At 42.8% G+C, this 21,821-nt stretch overlaps 1 protein-coding gene across 6 annotated transcripts in view; it reads left to right on the top strand.

The window, feature by feature from the left end:
- The window catches only part of LOC129824947 (collagen alpha-1(XII) chain-like), a 91,698-nt gene extending 74,974 nt beyond the window's left edge, over positions 1-16,724 (top strand). For 3 of the 6 annotated variants that reach the window (XM_055884522.1, XM_055884521.1, XM_055884525.1), the window contains 16 exons: positions 170-279; positions 5,449-5,607; positions 5,884-5,961; positions 7,576-7,662; positions 8,113-8,166; positions 8,580-8,675; positions 9,252-9,305; positions 10,584-10,637; positions 10,749-10,802; positions 11,178-11,249; positions 11,385-11,420; positions 11,514-11,580; positions 11,709-11,894; positions 12,584-12,652; positions 14,078-14,248; positions 15,807-16,724. In XM_055884522.1, coding sequence (XP_055740497.1) covers positions 170-279; positions 5,449-5,607; positions 5,884-5,961; positions 7,576-7,662; positions 8,113-8,166; positions 8,580-8,675; positions 9,252-9,305; positions 10,584-10,637; positions 10,749-10,802; positions 11,178-11,249; positions 11,385-11,420; positions 11,514-11,580; positions 11,709-11,894; positions 12,584-12,652; positions 14,078-14,248; positions 15,807-15,928 — 1,469 coding nt within the window. In that variant the 3' untranslated portion in view covers positions 15,929-16,724. Of the gene's footprint in view, positions 1-169; positions 280-5,448; positions 5,608-5,883; positions 5,962-7,575; positions 7,663-8,112; positions 8,167-8,579; positions 8,676-9,251; positions 9,306-10,583; positions 10,638-10,748; positions 10,803-11,177; positions 11,250-11,384; positions 11,421-11,513; positions 11,581-11,708; positions 11,895-12,583; positions 12,653-14,077; positions 14,257-14,508 lie in introns of those variants that run through there. The other 3 variants (XM_055884524.1, XM_055884527.1, XM_055884523.1) reach the window with 2 other exon arrangements.
- The last annotated feature ends 5,097 nt before the right edge of the window (positions 16,725-21,821 follow it).

Here is a 21,821-nt window from a genome sequence, read left to right as displayed (position 1 = left end):
TCACAAAGCATATCTACTTTATGATAAACTGCCCATTGATGACAATGGTATTGGAGTCCTGTTTCTAGTTTAGGAGCTTTGCATGACACCAAGTCCTAATGCAACGTTGGAGAGCTATCTGTAACCTCTTTTCTTTTCTCTCCTCAAACTCGTTTTTTTCTCTATTCAGCTTCCAGCCAAACGATTTCGTATTATAACAAGGATACGAGGGGGGAGATCCAGAGGGTCACATTCGACAATGACCAAGTGAAGAGAATCTTCCATGGAAGCTTCCACAAGGTAAACCCTGACTGCCTGTATGCGTGACTGTTGGGATTGGAGGAATATACTGGGTGTAGTGAAGCTAATGGCCAGATTATAGAACATTCAAGGGCTTGGCGACTGGACTTGAGGTATGGCACATCAATCACAGTTGTCTCTTTTCTTCTTGCTGTAAGCTTGCATGTCCTGAGGATACACAGATAATGAGAAGGGATACCTGGCATTCCTGATACATTGTATATTACAGGAGGTGTACCTCCTGATACAGCTACAGACATGTGCTCTGCAGAACAGTGTCTGCTCATGCAAACAGATGGTCTTTGGCTGTAAGTTGTATAAACCCCAATGTTACATGACGCATAGATTGACGTTATTGATGGTAATCAAAGCCTCTCAAAGTAATCAAGCGATAGAAGTGGCCATTGATCTTTTACCAGTTTGTTTGGACTTTGAAGCTAATCAAATGACTGGTTTCATGCTAAGCTGAAGTGGTCATGTTTGGTCCAGCTCCAACTCCACATTGGGCTCTAATTCGATGGCTGTTGGTTTCCCCAGAGAAACTGGACTAAGTGGGGCAGAGAAATCAGACTCTGTTGACATATTTGATCTCTTGGATTAGTGCATTAAGTTGTAACCCGAGGGAGGGAGACCACTAAAGATTAACCATAGGCAGTCCGTGTATACTCTGTGCATTAAGAGCTATATGGAAGTACTTCCCGCTGGTACTTACTGGAGTTTCCATTTACCATAAGGTCAGAGCCGTGTGCTCATAGGGGCTGTGGACATAGTCATTTCACAACGCTATCACAAACGTTCACTAGAATCTATAAGTCCTTTTGCGGAGATCATTAAAATGTACTGCTAGTCGCTGTTGGCGTGCTAGTCTGGAAAATATTGGGTCACTGCTATAACTATTAAACAATTACATCAGAGAGGCAGTGGAATGCCAGGCTGGGGGGAGGTTTTTCTGCCTGCCTTTCTCTCTCTCTCTTTCTTTCTCTCTCTTTATCTATCGCTATCCCATTTTTGGCTCTGCTGCCGTTTCTCTGCCTGGATGTTGGATGCAAGCCTTGCCTCTGTTGCCTCTGGTAGCCGACCGCAGGGGAATTCTCGCCGTTGCTGTAGGGGCGGCGACTCTGTTCTGTGGTTTACCTCCCAGCATGGTTATGTATGCTGTATCTGTCCCAGTCTTCCAGCATGGTTATGTATGCACTATCTCTCCCAGTGTTGTCCAGCTGGGCTCAAAAGTAGTGCTCTAAGTGTTTGTTCTTAACTGACTTGCCTAGTTAAATAAAACATTGAAATAAAGTGTAAGGAATAGGGTGCCATTTGGAACGCAAGCTAGGCAATTTCCAGCTCCCACTGGGGACAGGGCCTCAACCACACTTCTTACAGTGACAGACTCACAGACAGACAGTAATGAGTAGGGATTGAGTAGTGTAAGCGCTTTTCACTTGTAATTTCCCTCAGTCAGTATAGCGGTTGAAACTTTCCTTTGCAGAATGCATAATGTGTTTTTAAGAAGTAGATGACTGTGTCAGTTACAGAACTGGTGACTTATAGAACCCACTCTTCTCTCCCTGCTGCCAGCATATGCAGCATAAACAAACACAATTTAGATGGGCTAGCTTGAACCCAGACTCTCACTCCCTTATTTGATTGATGTCCTGGTTTGTTTTCTTAGCCAACTCTGGCAGGTTTAGGAAAGTGTTGTGTGGTGAGGAGGGCTATGGGCTTTAAAATAGCCGCGTTGCACTGCTTCACCGCAAGGCTGATTTACCTCGACCTAAGCAGTCAGGAAATTGCTAATTCAGCGTTTGAAAGGTCTTAGTTACCGCCGATGATACAAAACTCGCTAAAATAGGTTTAACAGATGTGCTCCACTCAAGGAATTGGGAGCCTCCTGTGTGTATATTGGGTCGAAATACAATTCCATTATATCAGCCAATAAAAAAAATCCTCACTGTGACTATTGTATAAGCCACTTGTTTTCAAACTTTTCTTGTCCAGGGACCCCTGCCCAGGCAAACCGGCGACCCAGGAACCCCCATCATATCTTAGTAAAAAATGCAATCACACTGTGTCTTATTATCAGGTGAATGATAATGGCAAATAAAAGTAATCAACATTTTAAAATGAACAGATTTGGTAGGCAGGTTCATTATTTTGACCTCCCCACAGTTCATTGGAAGAGGAAGTGTAAACTCAAACATAGTCTATTAGCTAGACAGATAAAGGTATCTTGGCGCTTTAGAGAAAATCGTACTGAAATTCAAACAAACAGAAATCCTCAAACATTAGAACAAAATCAATAGCCATGTGCCCTGAATGCAGTTTTTTATTTGTATTATTCTCCCTGACTGTCTAGCTTTTATTTGATTGTTAGATTTCAAAGATGGTATTCTAAAAATATATACATAGTTTAATATCTTTTATGGGTAACACGAATTTAAGCTTTCTGCCCATATCAGATATGTCTATGTCCTGGGATTTGTTTTGGTTTCTTACAACCTCATGCTAATGAGGTTAGCACGAGGACGGGTCACCGATTCTGTATTAAACTTACTCTTGAAAGTTGTAATAGTAGAATGCACAAGGGGCAATTTCGAAATTGGGTAGTGCATCATCACTTCCTCTTGTCATGTTAGTCATTACATATCTTAGAGAGCTGTTTATAATTTGTCATAAGTGTCCAGTTCTAGAACTATTTTTTTTAAATTTTGTTTTGTTAGCCCATAGATATTGTTGTAATTTGTAGTCACTCAAATATATCATGAATACACATTAGACATAGCAAAATGTATAAAATTGTGAGAAAATTTGCTTTAAAATAGCAACATTTTCTTTGCACTCCATGACAAAATGTGTAGAATTGCAGGAAATAAGCCTAAGAATTTTCTATACAGAAAACATTTGGTAATTAGATCCTATTACTGTAATTCTCTCCATATTAAAGGGGTAGTTCGAGGTTTTGGCACTGGAGCCTTTTATCTACTTCCCCAGAGTCGGATGAACAGGAACAGCCATTTTGTTCCGGATGAACAGGAACAGCCAGCATGCTAATTGTTCCTGTAGACTTCCAGTCATTGCGCTAAAGCTAGCTAGAAACTACCTCTAACTTCCTTCATACTGGATGCAGAGAAATTCAAATGTTATCCATGGTGTTATTATGTTGCAGCTAGCAAAAAAAAATATATATCAAAAAATTGCGGACCCCGTTCAGTACCTATTTGGTGCAATATGCAGACAGTCTGTAACCCAGTTTGAAAACCCCTGTTATAAACCATCTCTATCTGCCTGTTTCTGATGACAGTTTGAATGCTTTGTTCTCTCGCCAGTAACCCTTTCTTTCCACTAAGATTACGGTAAGCATACAGTAGGTTTAGCAGACCCTCAGGAATCAAACGCTAAAGCGGTTTCTCAAACCATGATTAATAGTCGTTAGGAATTCGTTTAAATATCCACAAAGATGATAAATGAGTGTTGACATACCCTGACCGTATGAACTCTGCTTTTCACCACGCTGAACGTATCAAACATTTAATTCATTATCAAAAACCACCGTCTTGTGTTTGGATAATACAATAACAACCTAATGCATATTGTACCAAATAATACTCAAATAAAGGCATATGGGTTTCATGGAAGCTTGAGTCAGTGAGCAAAACGCAAACCATATGTAGTCCGAATGGATAGAGAACACCCAAGACTTGTGAATGAAAAGGCTAATACGTGTTAGACGATGGTCATGTCAGAGAGAGAGAGAGAGAGAGCGAAAGAGAGCGAAAGAGAGCGAGAGAGAGCGAGAGAGAGGATATGGTCATATGATGGTAGAAGGTCTGGGAGGAGCTGTATAATCTATCCCAGTCACTGACCAGAGGTCAAGGGAAACTCCAACATCTGTAACGTGGATGTCACATCAGTGAGCTCACAGGGAATGCCATCTTCGCGGATACCAAGATAGCATCTTGGTATCCCTTTTCTTAGGGTCGAAGGTTTAGTGTGTCTGATTCTTGATAGGCCACAAGGTGATTTGTTGTATTGCTGTGTTTGAATCGCTCAGCCAGAGGTCTTAAACTGGAGACAGTCTGAGTCTGTGTAGAGCATTCCTAGAGGTGCTGCATTTCTTCTTCCCGTTAGAGCGCTGACGATGATGTCATTTCCCTGAGCCGAGTTGCTTTCTCACAGTACCGTTACCTTATTTACCCTCTTGTCGTCCAAAACAGACTCACAGTCTCCATAAATTGCGGCGCGTGCGCCGCTGTCTGTCTGCACGCTCTCCGAGAAGAATCCTGAGATATGAGTTTCCTCTGCTCGCGGTCGGCTAAACATAGCTGTACATTTGTTGACCACAATGAATTAAACAGTGTGTGGTTGTCAAACCTCTGGGGCTGACTCCATGGCTTGGTACTGTACAGTATCATTTTGCATGCTCAGTAAGAATGTGGTCACTGGGCTACAGCTGAACTCCCCAGAACAGCAGCTAGCCTCTGAATGTTTGGCAATATAGGGAAAGAGTAGAAAGGGAGCACTTCTTATGTCGCGCCACAAAACAACATCATCAGAAAATGTGGTGAGGTCGATCTGAGTAAGGACTAGCAACGTAGTGTGTACATTGACTCTGTGAAACACAGTGGTGGAAAGACTCATCCTTGGTGTGCACCACATCACTTTAAACCCATCACCGCAAAGTAAATGAGACAGATGAATGGATGGCGGTGTTCTGTAAATCAGTAGGCAACCAAACAGCTGATCCGGCATTTCCTACAGTGTTCTACCACACTCGCTAAATCTTACTGATGATATGACATGCCATATGACTAATGTTATGTATTTAACAGTGAATGGAGATGACATCGATGGAACTTTGGTGATTATCTTATCCTGAGCATATCTTATCCTGTGTGCACTTTTAGGATGCTGTACATCATCGGAACACATTGACATCATGTTTGCGTGCTGCTCTTGTTGTTGTACTCTGGCCTATCTCTTTTGGAGAGATTCAAGGCACAACACATCAAGGAGAGGAAATAACACATCCAAATACACCCTGTGTCTCTCTGTGCTCTGTTGCCAACCCCAGATAACCCAATGATTTGCGGAGTTTTAGGATAGACAGCAGACGGTCCTAGACGAAAGTATGTCCTGAACGAAGAATGTAACAAATCTAATATTTTCTGTCTGCAGCTCCACCTCCTTGTTTCCCCCACCAAAGTCAAGCTGAACCTCGACTGCCAAGAGGTGGCGGACAAGGAGATTAAGGAAGCTGGAAACACGTCCACGGATGGCTATCAAGTTCTTGGCAAAATATCCAAGTCCACTGGCTCCAAGGGTGAATCTGCAACTGTAAGTGAACTGTCATACAACATGAAAGGATATGGACCTTACAAGCCTACTAGCATGACCGTTTTAGTGCTCCTGTGTATCTGAGTGCTGTTATGACAGGAGGAAGCCTTGAAGCTCACTCCCTCCAACACAGTGCATCTCAAGTGGAATGTGCCTGTTATCCTTATCTGATGTTCCGCGGGCTCTCTGTCTGCACGTTCTCCTTGTTTTCTTATTTTATATTTTGGGATGCGGAGGAAGTATGTAAGTTTCCTTTTTTTTCCTTCTGTTCCACAGTTCCAGCTCCAGATGTTCGATATAGTGTGCACCCTGGGCTGGACGAGCAGAGACAGATGCTGTGACCTTCCGTCTATGGTGAGTACGAGGAGCCTCAGTGGACCTCCGCTGAAATTTCCCCACGGTACAGATCTAGGATCAGCTTCCTCTCCTCCAATCCTAACCTTAACCATTAGTGGGGAAAATGCAGATCAGTGACTAGGGGCAACTTCACCCTACACCTGGACCTCCCTGGAGGGGAGAGGAGGGACAACGTAACAGGCTACAAAACAAGCTCTTGAGCAGTCTGTAAGCATCTTCACTGACCCAAATCCATAGTCCTCTTGACACCCGTTGAGCCCCTGAGTGTGTGTGCCTTCAGCCTGGCATGAGTGTCCGTGACCGAGATCAAGTCCAGTTGTGTGTGTCTGCATGCGTGTGCGAATTAGACAATGCATCTTGCTTGTCTCATCTTTTAACACGGCAGTAAACAAATGCATATCCATCAGACATCTCTGCTTTAGGACATGCTTACCTCATCCTGAACACGTGAAGAGGAACAATGGGAAAAAAAGCCTGTATTTTATCAGCTGTGTCTTGGATTCTAACGCTGTCCTGATAACTTGTATAACAGATGCAGTAAAAGTGAAACTGCATCCCTGCAAATCTGATTCCCAATGGTCAAATCATGTGCAGACAGAGGGCTTAGTATATTTCACTCAACCTATGGAAAGGGGAATGGCGAGCAGCTAGTATGGCATGATTAGCACTTCACTGACCACCCATATGCAGTTGTTCTCTCTAATAAGTCAAAGTCGAAGCTGAATGAAAAAGTGCCTCCAGTACAGAGCACATTTTGGCAGCAGAAAAGGAACGTTAATCAGTTTGAACAGGAAATCTCAGTTTTTTTCTTCTTCGATTATTCAAATTCTTGGAAGACTCTCAATGGATGTTTGTGAGGCACATTCATTTTACAATCCTAGTTGGCCATTCTATAATTATGGTCTCCTGTCCTGACTGTTAAAGAACCATGACTGTGTTTAAATGGCACAGCTGCAGCTTCAAACACCTTTCGTCAAGGAGAGAGTGTTGCTGATTTGCAGATACGCCGCCCCAGAGCCCGGCCGGTAGGCGGAGAAGCAACGGCTATTGACTGTAAAGGCATCACAACTTTGAACGGCCTTCAACAATACAATCAAGACAATGCCCCTGTTTGATCTGGACTTTCTCGCTATTGTTCCGCCAGAGATATCCAAAAACACGCCTCTGTTTCAACAAATCAGAGCTGCACAATTTCTGTTGGTTGGACACCCAGAATGTGTTTTAATGTGTTTCATGTCTTGTGGGTAGGGCTTACAACAATGGACTTCCTGGAAACTCAGGCTGTATAGGGTTGCATGCCAACACATCTGCCTGATTAGAGTTGTTCTATAAAATATTGCTCTTATCTAGTGAGCATGTACTTCATCGGTTTGTCTTCCTTGAGATATACCGTACTGCTGGTACAAACTAATAACATTTCATCAATCAAAATAAGCCGTATTATCCTGTAACCTCCTGACCCTTCCTCTGCTTACATTTACAGTACATTTCGGTCATTTAGCAGACGCTCTTATCTGGAGAGACTTACAGTCAGTAATGGGTCTGTGTTTAACTCCTTCTAGTTACCGCAGCTCACCCCGTCTCTTTGTCTGTTTCCTCCCCTGTTATCAGAGAGAAGAGTCCAAGTGCCCGTCCCTCCCCAACGCCTGCACATGTACCTCGGAAAGCACAGGACCCCAGGGAACACAGGGGGCAGTGGTAAGGACCAGATACGCCCACTACACTCTCTGTTTGTCTCCAAAATGGCACTCTGTTCCCTTTTTAGTGCACTACTTCTGATCAGGGCCCATGAGGCACTACATGGGGAATGAGGAGCCATTTAGGACTTGTTTTCCTTCCATCTCTATGCTGCAGGCCAGGGTTTCTAGTGAACTCATTGATCTGCCGATCGGAAAGTCTCTTTTTTGACCCATTTTGATTTATGTACTGTACAGTTGCCTCTGACATGCATTCGTTATGTAGGACTGACTGTACACTGCACAATAGAAGTTGGCTTGTATTTCATTTTAAAAGGGCAAGCCAGAAGGAAACTACAGTGATGATTATGAAGCCCCCAGGGAGGGAGTATCCATCATGAGTGTGGGTCAGAGCTTCTGGACACTCCCTTCTCTCCCTGTGTTAACTTGACAAATGATCTATCTTCACCAGGGCGCACCCGGTAGCAAAGGTCCCCGGGGCGAAAGAGGAGAGACTGGCCCGGCTGTAAGTACCTCACTAACATCACATCTCACATTCCCTCTTTAGGACTGCAGGGCTGTAACCGGCTGCAGGCAAGTCCTAAAGTGGTCATGGCATTTGACACAGTTTGGAGAATGTGGGATATTTTAAAGCTTTTTTCTGCTCTTGATGAAAACTGAGAAACTGTTTACAGTTTCATGGCTTTGAAGAGGAGGAAACACATCTGAATTCACTTATTAGGAATATGTTAGTCTTCTCGAAATTTCAGGGAGGCTTGGTTTGACAGTGTAGGCATTCCACGGTTTCTGGTGTCTTCTTCCAGAGATTGCAACAGTAGCATATTTGACTGCACTGCCATTTTCAGTCTGGAGATCTCAAGAGCAACATTCGTTCCAGGTCTAATTGATTCTTATCTCTTGTCTTTGTTTCTCTGGTAGGGTCCAATTGGACCGCGTGGAGATACAGGATTGCCAGGACCTATGGGTCTGCCTGGCCCTCAAGGATCTAGCGGGCTGTCTATTCCAGGAGAAGCTGTGAGTCTCACTCTTACACTGAACACTCCGCACTCACACATTCCATACACACTCCCCTCTCCCCAGCCACAGGCGTTGCTGCTGCACACGGCTCGTTTCCAGCAGTTACACGTAAATCCCACGATACCGCCACACACCAAATAGGAATAATTTTGTCCGTTTATTATGTAAGGGAATCACAAGCTGCAGAGTAATTGTGGCCTGTTGAGCCTGCATTTCTTCATGTCTAGGGACATGTTAAACCAGCCTAATCTCAATGCTCAATGCTCAATGCTACATTAATCACCACTGGGATTTCCTTCGCTGAAAAGCACCCAAACTCAAGACGAATGTTTATCCACTTCTTCGCAAAAAAAAATAAGGAAATTGCCATTAGACTGTTCAGACATCACCAATACACTTCCACACATCTCGCACAGAACTCTCATCACAGCGTGTTTACCTTGGGTTAAAGACAGATTGGCACGACACATTTTCTTAGATCTGTCACCTAAAGGTTAGTGAGTGTTGAGTTTGGAGGAAGTATTATGTTGTTATACACTGAGTGTGAATGTGTTTCTCCCTCCGCTGTTTCAGGGCCGCCAAGGACCGAAAGGAGAAGCTGGTGATTCTGGGCTACCTGGACAGAAAGTGAGTGCTGCTTTGGCTCACCGGCCTGGCTGTGGTTTAGTACAGTAAATCAGGGATAATTCACAGGGTACAGATATGCTGCTTCTCTGGCCTCTCTTCAATCCACAGACAATATTTCATACGAGGAGAACTCACGAAGAGGCAGGTTGAGATTCCCAAATCTGTATTCAATCTTTCTTGTAGTTAAGAATAACTGAGTGGAAAACAAATCACCTTGATATACAATGCTTCTTGACCAGGGGCTTCTGGTTAGGCCGTGCACATTAGGCCTTCCTCTTTGTGTCAGTTGTACTATGGTCCATACAAAGCTGATGAGGTGATATAGAATGGAAGAATGGAAAATTTAGTTTCATTGACTCCCATCTTTTTAATATAATTAACCTATATGATAGATGGCATCGCTACGCAGAACGTAATGGTCAACGAGCCTTACTCTGCTCACATAACTGGCTCTTCTATTTCACCAATATTGACAACAGTATGGGAGCCCATCAATGATTACCAGGCTTCGCCTGTGACGTTTTACAGGACAACGATGCACTTCCATGTGTCGTCATACGTCTGCATTTTGGAGATCCTCTGAGATGGTTTCCATTAAACTCACAACGCCATGAACAAATAGCCCCCTTCAGTCCTCATACATGAAATGGCATCTTTGTATCCTGCCCCTTTTATTTACTGATAAAAAAGGAGAAGCCCCCTTTGTGTCTACCAGTAAACTCAGAGTACTTCTATGCAGAGGAGTCAATTGGGAACAAAGCCTTCCCCCTCCCTACATTTTTGTTTTACCTCTGTTTAGAATTGCAGGTTTGTTGATGCCACAAGACACTGGAGAATGAATTACCAGTGTAAAATAATGATCAATTCCAAGATAAAAGCCTTGGTGAACCCATGGCTTAAATAGATTGTGGGTAGTGTTTGCAGGTGACCATGATAGAACAGATGATATAGCAACATGCATTTAACGACTTGCAGAGTATGCAGTCCTGATTTATAATGGCCAATAAAACAGATCTGGAAGATATTATGTTCCCTGTAAATTTTATGCGAAGCATCAAAGGCTAGAGAGGATTTGACAATACAAAAGTGAGCAGGGTTTAAAGAGGACATTTGAAATAAATGGGAAATGTACTGTTTGACACACAGAAAACTGGTGGTTAAATAAACTGGTTTGAGTTGGTTGGTCAAAGGTAGGTGGCCTGTGTTAATGTGAGCTGTGAGGAAGCAAAAAAGAAAGTCCAGCTCTGACGTGGGCTGTGTTTCCGCCTTTTTCCCCAGGGTCCACCTGGGAAAGCTGGGACCATCGGCCCAATCGGACCTGCTGGACCGAGGGTAAGTAAAATCAATGGGCCATTGTCTAATGATCATGCAATGTCTGTCAAATGAACTTCATCCCATCAGCTCAACTTGTTTAACTCTATTGTCTGTGTGTTGTGAATGCAGGGACCCCAAGGAAAGGAAGGACAGGCTGGATCCAGAGGTCCAACAGGACCAATGGTATGCTCAGTCAAAGTAAAGTCAGGGAGAATAAAGACATTTAAGAACTGTCAAACTCAGCCTCTCCTAAACTATAGTAAAGACAGACCAGAAGTTTCTTGAGTGTAAACTGAGTGGTTCTTTTGTTTGTGTCACTGTATCTGATTGGTTGTTTTGTTTGTGTCACTGTATCTGAATGGTTATTTTGTTTGTGTCACTGGATTGATTGATTGTTTTATTTGCAAGTTTAAAAAAATACATACCCAAAGTACATTATTTATTTTTTTTTAACTTGACAGGGATGACACAAAGTCAATGACTTCCCATTGTGGTCCCTTGAAGAGCATGGTGCAATACATGTATTTGATTGGTTATTTTGTTCTCGTCACTATTCAGGGACCTCCTGGATCTCCTGGAATGCCTGGTGCTTCAGGAAAACCAGGAAAGCCTGGTGACACAGGTGCTTCGGTAAGCATCCATCTCACCAAATCTCGTAAAACAGTTCTGTATGTCATGCACACCACGGAAAGGTCAAGTTTTTGTGTCATACAGTACATACATATGTGTGCAGTGAGATGTAACGGCCTTGTATTTTCATTTCAGGGAGCCAATGGTATTAAAGGGGACAGAGGAGAGAGAGTGAGTAACATCTCCAGGGTTCTAGCTCCAAGTTTTGAACCTCAGTAAATCATGTATATTCATCACCAAGCCTTCCTCTCTGTTTGTTTCTAGGGTGACTTTGCTCCTCAGAACATGATGCGGTCCATTGCCAGACAAGTGTGTGAGCAGATAGTAAATGGTGAGTGGGCCTTTTTTCAGCACTACATTTGTAAGTAGTACTTTCACCAGAGAGAAATCAAAGTCCTAACAGAGTCTGCCTTTAATGAAATGTCTGTTGCCTTCTCAATGGTTACCATTGTTTTTCAGGACAAATGAGTAGAGTCAATTCCATGCTGAACCAGATTCCCAGCGGTTACCGTAGTAGCAACAACCCAGGTCCCCCCGGAGCCCCTGGGCCCAGCGGTAACCAGGGTCCCCGTGGAGAGCCGGGACAGACAGGCAGGAATGGATTCCCAGGAAGTTCAGGACAACCTGGCCAGCAAGGAGAGAGAGGTACGTCGTCAGGATGTCCATGACTGTCAGGAGCCCAAGAATTCCACTATGTTAATTGATAAAGCGGTTTATCAATAGGTTTAGCTCTAGGGTGTCACACTCAATTCCTGGACGGCAGTATGCCAGCGGATTTTCTCTCCTCCCTTGAACTCGATTGACCAATTAAGGTCGTTGATTATTTAGGAACTCCCCTCACCTGGTTGTCTAGGTCTTACTACATATTGAAAGGAAGTAACAAAAACCAACAGACACATGGACCTCCAGGAATTGACACCCCTGGCCCAGCTGTTCAGTAGCAGTAGGCTTAACTAGTGTCTCTTGCTGTGTGGTATTGTCACGGTTGGAACAAAGACTGGACATTTTTCCATAGACATACAATTCTGTCTTAGAATTGCTGCGATAGCAATGGAATGAAGCCTTCACAGACCTTTTCCAAAGTCTCATCTTCCAACAACATATTCCATTCATCTCAGTGGTCATGTCTGTATTTCTGTGTGTCTTTCCATAAGCCTGCCTCAGACTGTTTTCAGTGGCTCAGGAAATGTCTATCCCCCCCCCCCCCCCCCACCCCCTGCAACTTCTTGAAAATGTTCATTCCTGTGCGCTCATAGTGGTTGCATTAGGGTTTCCTCTTTGAGTGTGTGTCCTTGTCTTTGTCGGCTGTGAGTGATTTTCTATTTGTTTCCCAGGCCCTGCAGGAGAGAAGGGTGATCGAGGGACAGCAGCAGTCGGACAGCGAGGACAAAGAGGACCACCGGGTTAGTTTCACATTTTTGCTCCAGATCCATAACAATCCAGTCTTTGTCTTCTGTCCTGCATTGCGTCACATCTGTCTTAATAGCAGTACTGCTCATTCATTAAGCTTAATCTCGCCGAGTGATTCGCATGGCGTCATATTCTTTGGTAGAATCAGGGGAAATCAATCATTACTTTACTTTAGCTGCAGTAATGGGGGTCTTTCTGGCCACATCTCTCATTTTAAGCTGGATGTGTCACTATGAATTGAACCATTTCTCCCAGTTTAAATCTCCGTAGCTGTAACTACAGGCTGCTTAACCAAGCGTTGCTAAGCTCAGAGGTGTTGCCTGAAGCAGTGCTGGGGCAGCTGTGTTTAATAAATGACTGCCGTTCAGCATTTTCCCAGTTAAATCCCCTAGAAGGCAGAGTGTTTATGTTGTCTTTGTGTGTGAGAGGCTCATACGCACAGATGTTGAAATACATTTTCCATCCACAGGTAAAATGTAAAGTACAGATAGCCCCCGCCCAAAACGACTTAAGTAGTAATTAAAATGCTTTTTTACTTAAGTACTTTACACCACTGGGTTTATGTACATCCCAGATTTAACGTACCAAACAGATTAGCAACATCAAACTTGATATGGATAGTAACCAGAGTTGGTCCATTTCAGATGATGTGCTCGCCTTAGTCCTCATCCATTCTAATGTCTTGAGCAGTACCACAGTCATTACAAGCTGTCACTGACAGGACCAGTGTGCTGACAGAGATCATAGATTGAGTTCGGAAACCAGAGATCAGACAGTGGGATTCCCATTGGTTTAACCCTGTAATGGAGCTACAGGAACAGATTCCAGCCAAACTGCCTGCCAGGACATCCAACAATAATATGAGTTTGTCTTGCCAGGGGCCATAGAGGTGCAATACAGCTAATACAGTTGCCGTTGTAATTCAGCACGCTTCACTATAGCCACCCACTCCCACTGAAATTCAGCACGCGTAACTATAAAGCATTGGGCTTCAAGGTCTACAAGGTCAAGACTTGGAAAGTGGTCTTGAATCAGGGAAAGGGAAATGCCCAGATTACTGGGGAAGCTAGCTGATGGTGAGTCATTGTTCAGGGGCCAATCAGATGTATGTACTGACGTCTTCCTCTCATGGTCACATTCACAACACATGTTTAAAGGACTTAGAGGACCACGGATGAGAGACTGAGGGAAACATTCCAAGCTTAGCTTTTCGAAGCGTCTAGACGAAAGAGGGGGAAAAAGGATCAACGAATGAATTCAGGGTTTTCCTTCTTCAGTAAAAAAAAAAGAAAAGAAAAAATAATTTTCCAAACCGTTGTGGCAGAAACAGTTACTACACTTATAGCTCCCACTGATGTCACAGGGTGATGACATGCCGATGCCTTCTAATTGGTCGATTGTGATTTCTCTCTCCACAGGCCCAACAGGCGAAGCTCGGACCGGCCCTCCAGGCCCCGCAGGCTCCTCCGGGCCCCGCGGTCCTCCTGGGCGCCAAGGGTTCGCAGGTATTAGGGGCCAACCTGGCACTCCTGGCTACTGTGACTCTTCCCAGTGCGTCAGCATTCCGTACAATGGACAAGGATACCGAGGTACATAACTGGAAAGGTTGATGGGCATGACATCCTCAATGACTGCATGTCACCGAAGCATGAAACATGAGTGAAAAGCATGTGTAGTTACTACATAGTTATTACGTAACATAAGTGAGTACAGTATAGACTGATGACAAAATGGATATATTCCAGAAACGGCTATATATAAATTGTGATAATTCATTTGTTAACATTTGGAGAGAAAGTAAATATTCCCATACCAACTGAAGACTAACACTTCGTTTGACCTATTTCAGGTTCACCATAGTAAACTTTCCTAATCGCCTGTGCTGCTTTCACTTTGAATTCCTGAGAAAACAAAAAGGTCCTGTTACTGAGATGCTTGCTCACGCGCTCTAGAGCTGTTTGAGGATAAACCACCAAAGGATAAGATTAACAAACTATGTTGAGAAAGACAAGAACAACGAGGACCGGTACTAACAACATTGTAGAGCAACTAGATCAGACAAGCGCCGGTGATGACCACAACATAGTTGCCTGTTTGCTCGTTCTCTGGCTTCAAGATGCAGACAAAGACCTTCTATCAGGTGGAGAAGCATGTGCAAACAAACAAACAAAAACAAACACCCAAATACGTCCACAGCAACATTAACGTGGTTACTCTTGAGGTGACATCTGTCAATAAACTAATGATGCCCTGTAAATGATGTTGAAATCACATCCCACTCAATGTGGTTTTTAACACTTGTAGTTATGCTTTTGCCTTTTAACCTTGCTGCTTGGTGAATGCCAACGCGAATGCTTCTTTTTCTACCACGTGTCCCTAAAAGGGATGTTTCTGTAGCCTAAACACACACAGACAGCTCAGGGGCCATGTTGAACCACGTGCCTTTTGTGCCGATGTGACCTTGGAGGTTCAGCTTTTCTATCTATGTACACGGTAGTAGCGTTCTGAGAATCATCATTCATTACGCTGTAGTATTCATTGGTATTCTTCCAGTGCCAGCTGGTTACCTCTGTTATGTTATGAGGAATAACCTCCCAATTCCAAAATGTATGAATAGGCTGGTGGTAGAACTCTTACTTGATTTTTGATATTTTGTGTTGATATTTTAGACTCGAATGAGTTGCAGCGAATGGCAATGATGATTCTGTTCAACGATTGAACCCACCCACTACTCAAACTTTACTAACATTGTATTATTAACATCACACAGACATAGAAAATGCACTGAACGATTCAACCCACCCACCACTCAAACCGTATTAACATTGTATTATTAACATCACACAGACATAGAAAATGCACTGAACAATTAAACCACCCATCACTCAAACCGTATTAACATTGTGTAATATTAACATCACACGGACATAGAAAACGCACTGAATTGTTTACTTACTATCAGTGCCTTTGAAAATAACATAAAGGGATATGACCACGTTCCACTCAATTGTCATTTCACCAGGATACTGTATGTCCAAGCCTGAAAAGAAAACCTAACACAGCAATTCATTTTTGTGCATGTTGAGCCTGACATACTCTGCAAATCACACTCATGTTCAATTGGCATAAAACACTATTTCCAAGCAGACCCATATCCACCTGAGCCTGAAACCTACGTAGTCCCAATACCCGAAGAAGAAGACGACTCACAAAACGAGCGTCGAAAGAGGTCACTATCAAGAATGGAATCCAAAAGTATAGGTTCATAAAAAGGGGATGTTCTTCTTTTTTTGTTCTTCTTGTTTTTGTTGTTGCTGTGTTCACATATGGTGTCATTAAGGGCTATGCACATTTCACTAAAAAAGGGGTTTGATACCTCTATATTTGGAAGTACCTTAAATCATATGGTGGGGGAGAGGGAAGCAAAAACATGACAATCTGTAAGCTTGCTGTCTTTTCCCTATTGTGTCTTTTGCTTGTAACATATCTGCATTAAGTGTTATTGAATTGCAGTGTTGGACAATCCACTCTTCATGACAAAACCAACATTCAAAGGTATTAAAGGAAAGCAAATGTTTGTTCACACAGTGTTGGGGCATCCAACAAAAAAACGCCTCTTTTACAGTTCATCCAAAATTTCTGATGATCAAAATGTTGTTTTATTCCTATTTTATACTTTTGCTTTTTTTTCTCACTTGAAAGATGGCCATTTGTCCACCATCTATCTACAGTTTTCATCTTCAGTACTGCAGTTAAACATGGCTTCCATTTTGTAACTTCAGACAAAATATTTATCCGTTTTCTTATATCAACTCACAGCTGATTTTACCAAAAGGTGGAATTGCATGTCTGTGGTGTATATTTAGTATGGTTTGTTAATCAGAATATAGTTGTTGTCATTTGTTGTTTTATCAATATCGAATGCAGTTGGAATTTGTGTGCAAGACTATGGATATGGTATTGCTGCTTCATGTTTTAACTGCAAATTGTGAATTCCACAGCCTTATTTTCTTATTTATTTCTGAAACACAAGAGGCATTTTTCAATAAAACTACTGAAAATGTACTGTCGTGTCAATCATTATATCACAGCAGCTAAATAGATGATTTAAAGATGGATTGTTTTCAGGGATATGTATTGAAACATCTACAACAATCAAATCTAGAAAACTACAGTATAATAACATGAACTTTGTTCTGAGACAAATCTGCCTATGAGGACAGGATGTGAACTAATTTTGATTGGATGCCCTGAAGGCAGAACTATTTCTTTGGTAATAAAGACAAAGGTCATGAGAGGTGTGGTTTAGTTTGAACAAAGGAAAAGTCAAATGGTGAGAGAGAAAATGGCAACAAGATTCAATGTCCAGTTAATGTAGAAATTGTTAAAGCATCAAGTCATGCATTTCTAACCATGTTGTTTTCTGACAAATTATCAGAGTATAAGTGTCTGACAGGAATTTGTAACGTGAGGACAAGTTTAGCATATTGAGCTACTTCTTTGCCCTGAGATTGAAATACGGAAGGAATGAGGGGACTAGGAACAGATAAGAAGAATTTGGAAAGGTACTTAATTTATCAATGGTGGATGTGTAGTCAAGAGAAAATTAGCATGCTACTCTGAGCATTTTCTTTTATATGCCACTTACAGTGCCTTCGGAAAGTATTCAGACCCTACTTTTTCCACATTTTGTTACCTTACAGCTTTATTCTAAAATTGATTAAATTGTTTTTTCCCTCATCAATCTACACACACTACCCCATAATGACGAGGCAAAAATAGGTTTTTAGAAATGTTTGCTCTTTTATAAAATAAAATAAAATGAAATATCACATTTACATAAGTATTCAGACCCTTTACTCAGTACGTTGGCAACGATTACAGCCTTGAGTCTTGGTTATGACGCTACAAGCTTGGGACACCTGTATTTGGGGAGTTTCTCCCATTCTTCTCTGGAGATCCACGCAAGCTCTGTTAGGTTGGACGGGGAGCGTTGCTGCACAGCTATTTTCAGTTCTCTCAAGAGATGTTCAATCATGTTCAAGTCCGGGCTCTGGCTGGGCCACTCAAGGACATTCAGGAACTTGTCCCGAAGCCACTCCTGCGTTGTCTTGGCTGTGTGCTTAGGGTCATTGTCCTGTTGGACGGTAAACTTTTGCCCCAGTCTGAGCTCCTGAGCGCTCTGAAGCAGGTTTTCCTCAAGGATCTCTCTGTACTTTGCTCCGTTAATTTTTGCCTCGATCCTGACTAGCCTCCCAGTCTCATCCCCACAGCATGATGCTGCCACCACCATGCTTCTCCATTAGGATGGTGCCAGGTTTTCTCCAGACATGACACTTGACATTCAGGCCAAAGAGTTCAATGTTGGTTTCATCAGACCAGAGAATCTTGTTTCTCGTGGGAGGTGACCTTTAGGTGCCTTTTGGCAAACTCGAAGCTGACTGTCATGTGCCTTTTACTCAGGAGTGGCTTCCGTCTGGCCACTCTACCATAAAGGCCTGATTGGTGGAGTGCTGCAGAGATGGTTTTCCTTCTGGAAGGTTCTCCCATCTCCACATAGAAACTCGAGAGCTCTGTCAGAGTGACCATCAGGTTCTTGGTCACCTCCCTGATCAAGGTCCTTCTCTCCCGATTGCTCAGTTTGGCCGGGCGGCCAGCTCAGGGAAGAGTCTTGGTGGTTCTTCCATTTAAGAATGATGGAGGCCACTGTGTTCTTGGGGGACCTTCAATGCTGCAGAAATGTTTTGGTACACTTCCTCAGATCTGTGCCTCGACAAAATTCTGTTTTGAAGCTCTATTGACAATTCCTTTGACCTCATGGCTTGGTTTTTGCTCTGACATGCACTGTCAACTTAGGGACCTTATATAGACAGGTGTGTGCCTTTTCAAATCATGTCCAATCAATTGAATTTACCACCGTTGGACTCCAATCAAGTTGGCTCCAATCAAGTCTCAAGGATGATCAATGGAAACAGGACACACCTGAGCTCAATTTCAAGTCTCATGGCAAAGGGTCTGAATATTTATGTAAATAAGGTATCAGTTTTTTATTTGTAATAATTTAGCAAACATTTCTAAAAACCTGTCATTATGGGGTATTGTGCGTAGATTGCTGAGGATTTTTATTTATTTAATCCATTTTAGATTACAGCTGCAACGTAACAAAATGTGGAAAAAGTCAAGGTCTGAATACTTCCCGAAGGCAGTAATTCATTTCATCTGACCAATTTGCACACCACTTTTCCTCATCAGATTTTTTCCTCCTGAATCATTTGCCTGAGCCCTGAACATAAATCGTAATGGCTAAGTACGCAAGTCAGACTCACAACTTTGTATTTGTTACAATCATCAGGTCAGAACCTATTAACTACATGGAAACACCTCGTCAGCTCTGGCTTAACTGCTTTGGAGTTCATTTCATTTTTGTTTTAAGGGTACGTTTAGCATGGCCTGAATCACACAAGCCACTTGTTGCCATGAACTTAAATACATCCATGTAGGCACTCAAGCTGAGCAACTGGAAGCCGGGAAAATATAGATGATTTTTTTCAACTGGATGCAATGTGTCCCAGTTATATCTAATGGTTAGATGACATGGATGTGCACTGCACCATTCCATTAGATGTAGTTCCAACTTTTGGACTGAAAGCGATTTCCTAATGTCATGTTCCTGACCTGTTTTCCATTGTTTTTGTATGTGTTTAGTTGGTCAGGGCGTGAGTTGGGGTGGGCATTCTATGTTATGTGTTTCTATGTTGGGTTAAATGTGTTGCCTGATATGGTTTCTCAATTAGAGGCAGGTGTTTGACGTTTCCTCTGATTGAGAACCATATTAAGGTAGGCTGTTCTCCCTGTTTGTGGGTGGGTGATTGACCTCCGTGTCTGTGTATGTCGCACCACACGGGACTGTTTCGTTTTCGTTCGTGTATGTAGTCTGTTCCTGTTCGTGCGTTCTTCGTGTTATTTTGTAAGTTCACATGTTCAGGTCTGTCTACGTCGTTTGTTGTTTTGTATTTTCCGAGTGTTTTTTCGTATTCGTCTTTTCCTTAATAAATATTCATCATGTCTGCATACAACGCTGCATTTTGGTCCGACCCTTACTCCTTCTCCTCCTCCTCCGAGGAGGAATTAGACGATCGTTAGACCTAAGGTTACACAGAAAATATTTAAGGAAGTTCTCTACGTCTATACGCAGCTCTGGCATTTTTCATCAGCACAGTACTGGTACTTTATTGAAAAGGGATGAGCAGGGAGGGAAGAGGAGTGGGCTTGCTGCTTTCGTACCACTCTTATCAATAATGAGCCTTTGATGTAAATCCCTGACTTGGACCGTTGCTACAGAGGTATGCAGGTGCTGCTCTTTGATGCCGGTACATTTCTAAACAGAATCCCTGCAGACATAGTTTCAAGTCACCATTTTGTCTGATAGATGATATAGCTAAGGTCAGTGAGTATAAAAGCAATATCTTGTGCCCTCTCCTCGAACCTGTCCACCGAAAAGTTAATCAAAGGGACGACTCGAATTCACATCCAATTGTTTAAACAATATCCTTGGTCCTTGAAGTATTCATGATTTCTGGTCGATCTACATTGTAAGCACTACATGGTAGGAAAAGAGTGTGTCATCATCGTCGTGTTATGGATGCATAATATTACTGACTCTATAAAAAGTAATCCACCTCTCAAAAGCCAGCCGTGACTCACCTTTAGGGGTCAGAGACGATACTATTGGCACAGGTGCTCTGACTTTGAGTGCAGCACGTTGTCTCACAGACGCCAGGCCAGATGAAGGAGAAGCCGTTTGCACATTTGCCAACCATTCCCGATGCAGTGTGCATCCCAAATGGAGTCCTATTTCCTTTATAGTGCACTCCTTTTGACCAGGGCCCATAGGGCTAAAAGTAGTGCACCATTTAAGGAATAGGGTGCCATTTGGGAAGAATCCCCGTGTCTGGTGGATTGTGGGGTCTGCAACTGGGGCTCACGTTTGAGCTGGTGCTCAAACCTCTCACATCTGCAGAATATAATCAAACACCTGAAGCCTCATTTGTCAGTGCGAACTTCTCTGATTAATGGAACTCGGGTACTGTAGTGTTGCATACACACAGGGCTCGAGCATTTAAATCTGTTTGAAAGTGATTAACTCCTTAGTATCACAATGACTCGAGTGTGGATGGAGAAATGAACAAAAGTATGAAGTTACCTCGCTTCACCTGGTCATGTGTGAAAAAACAACAGTGAATCCATACGATTGGACCTTATTGCTTTTAGCAAAGAAGTTAACATTTCAAACCATTCAGTCACAGGAGACACAGATTTCAACACAATGTCGAGACCATTGTTTGTATGTCGCTGTGAAGTGCAATAAAAAACGATCTTATGTCTGGCTTTTGAAGGCACTTAGCAGAACTATAGACACACAGCATCTCCCTGGCTAGGGATGACCTCATGGATGAAGAGGCAGCAGCAGCTAGGAGATAGTCTGGCAGAGGGGCTCGTCTGCACAACATGAGGTGTTCCTTGAGCAGCCACTCCTTTTCCTGATAGTTGCTTCATCTGCCTCCCTCACCACCCCCACAGAGGTGATCCCACCTATCTGTTATGATGAGGTTTCTCCTCATTCCTTTCACCTTCTCCTCTGTTTACTTACATTCCAATAGAGAATTCCAACGCGGAATCAGAGGACGAGCACCTGGAATTCAAAAGAACAGAGTAACTCAACATGGTTCTGTAGCAGTGGCTCTTTTTCCAACTGATATTGTATCGCCTCTGTCGGTGATTGAACTGAGGCGATACACAAATGACATCATCACATAGAGACAGTCAGGAAAGAGCAAAGATGAGTGTTTAAGCCGTGATGTGAGACGCTCCTTCAAAACATGTAGTGACAGATGTTTTCCCTGGGAAGGTCAACGGAAAGTCCATGTCAATTGTGATAATTACCCATGCAGTAAATCATACTTATACACAGTAAAAAGATATGCAGTGTCATTAAATTGGTTGTTATACCATCATAATATGGGAGTGTAGTAAATGAAATGGTGAGAGCATGTTTCACTGTTGCGTGTTAAGGCAGAGAAAGACAAGAAGGTCAAATCAAAGTTTATTGGTCATGTATACAGATCTGCAGATGTTATCGCAGGTGCAGTGAAATGCTTATGT

Source organism: Salvelinus fontinalis, chromosome 27 (genome assembly GCF_029448725.1).
Source record: "Salvelinus fontinalis isolate EN_2023a chromosome 27, ASM2944872v1, whole genome shotgun sequence".
In the NCBI taxonomy this organism is placed as follows: Eukaryota; Metazoa; Chordata; class Actinopteri; order Salmoniformes; family Salmonidae; genus Salvelinus; species Salvelinus fontinalis.
Note: the sequence above shows the minus strand (reverse complement) of the source record. Positions and strands in the feature narration are given on the sequence as shown.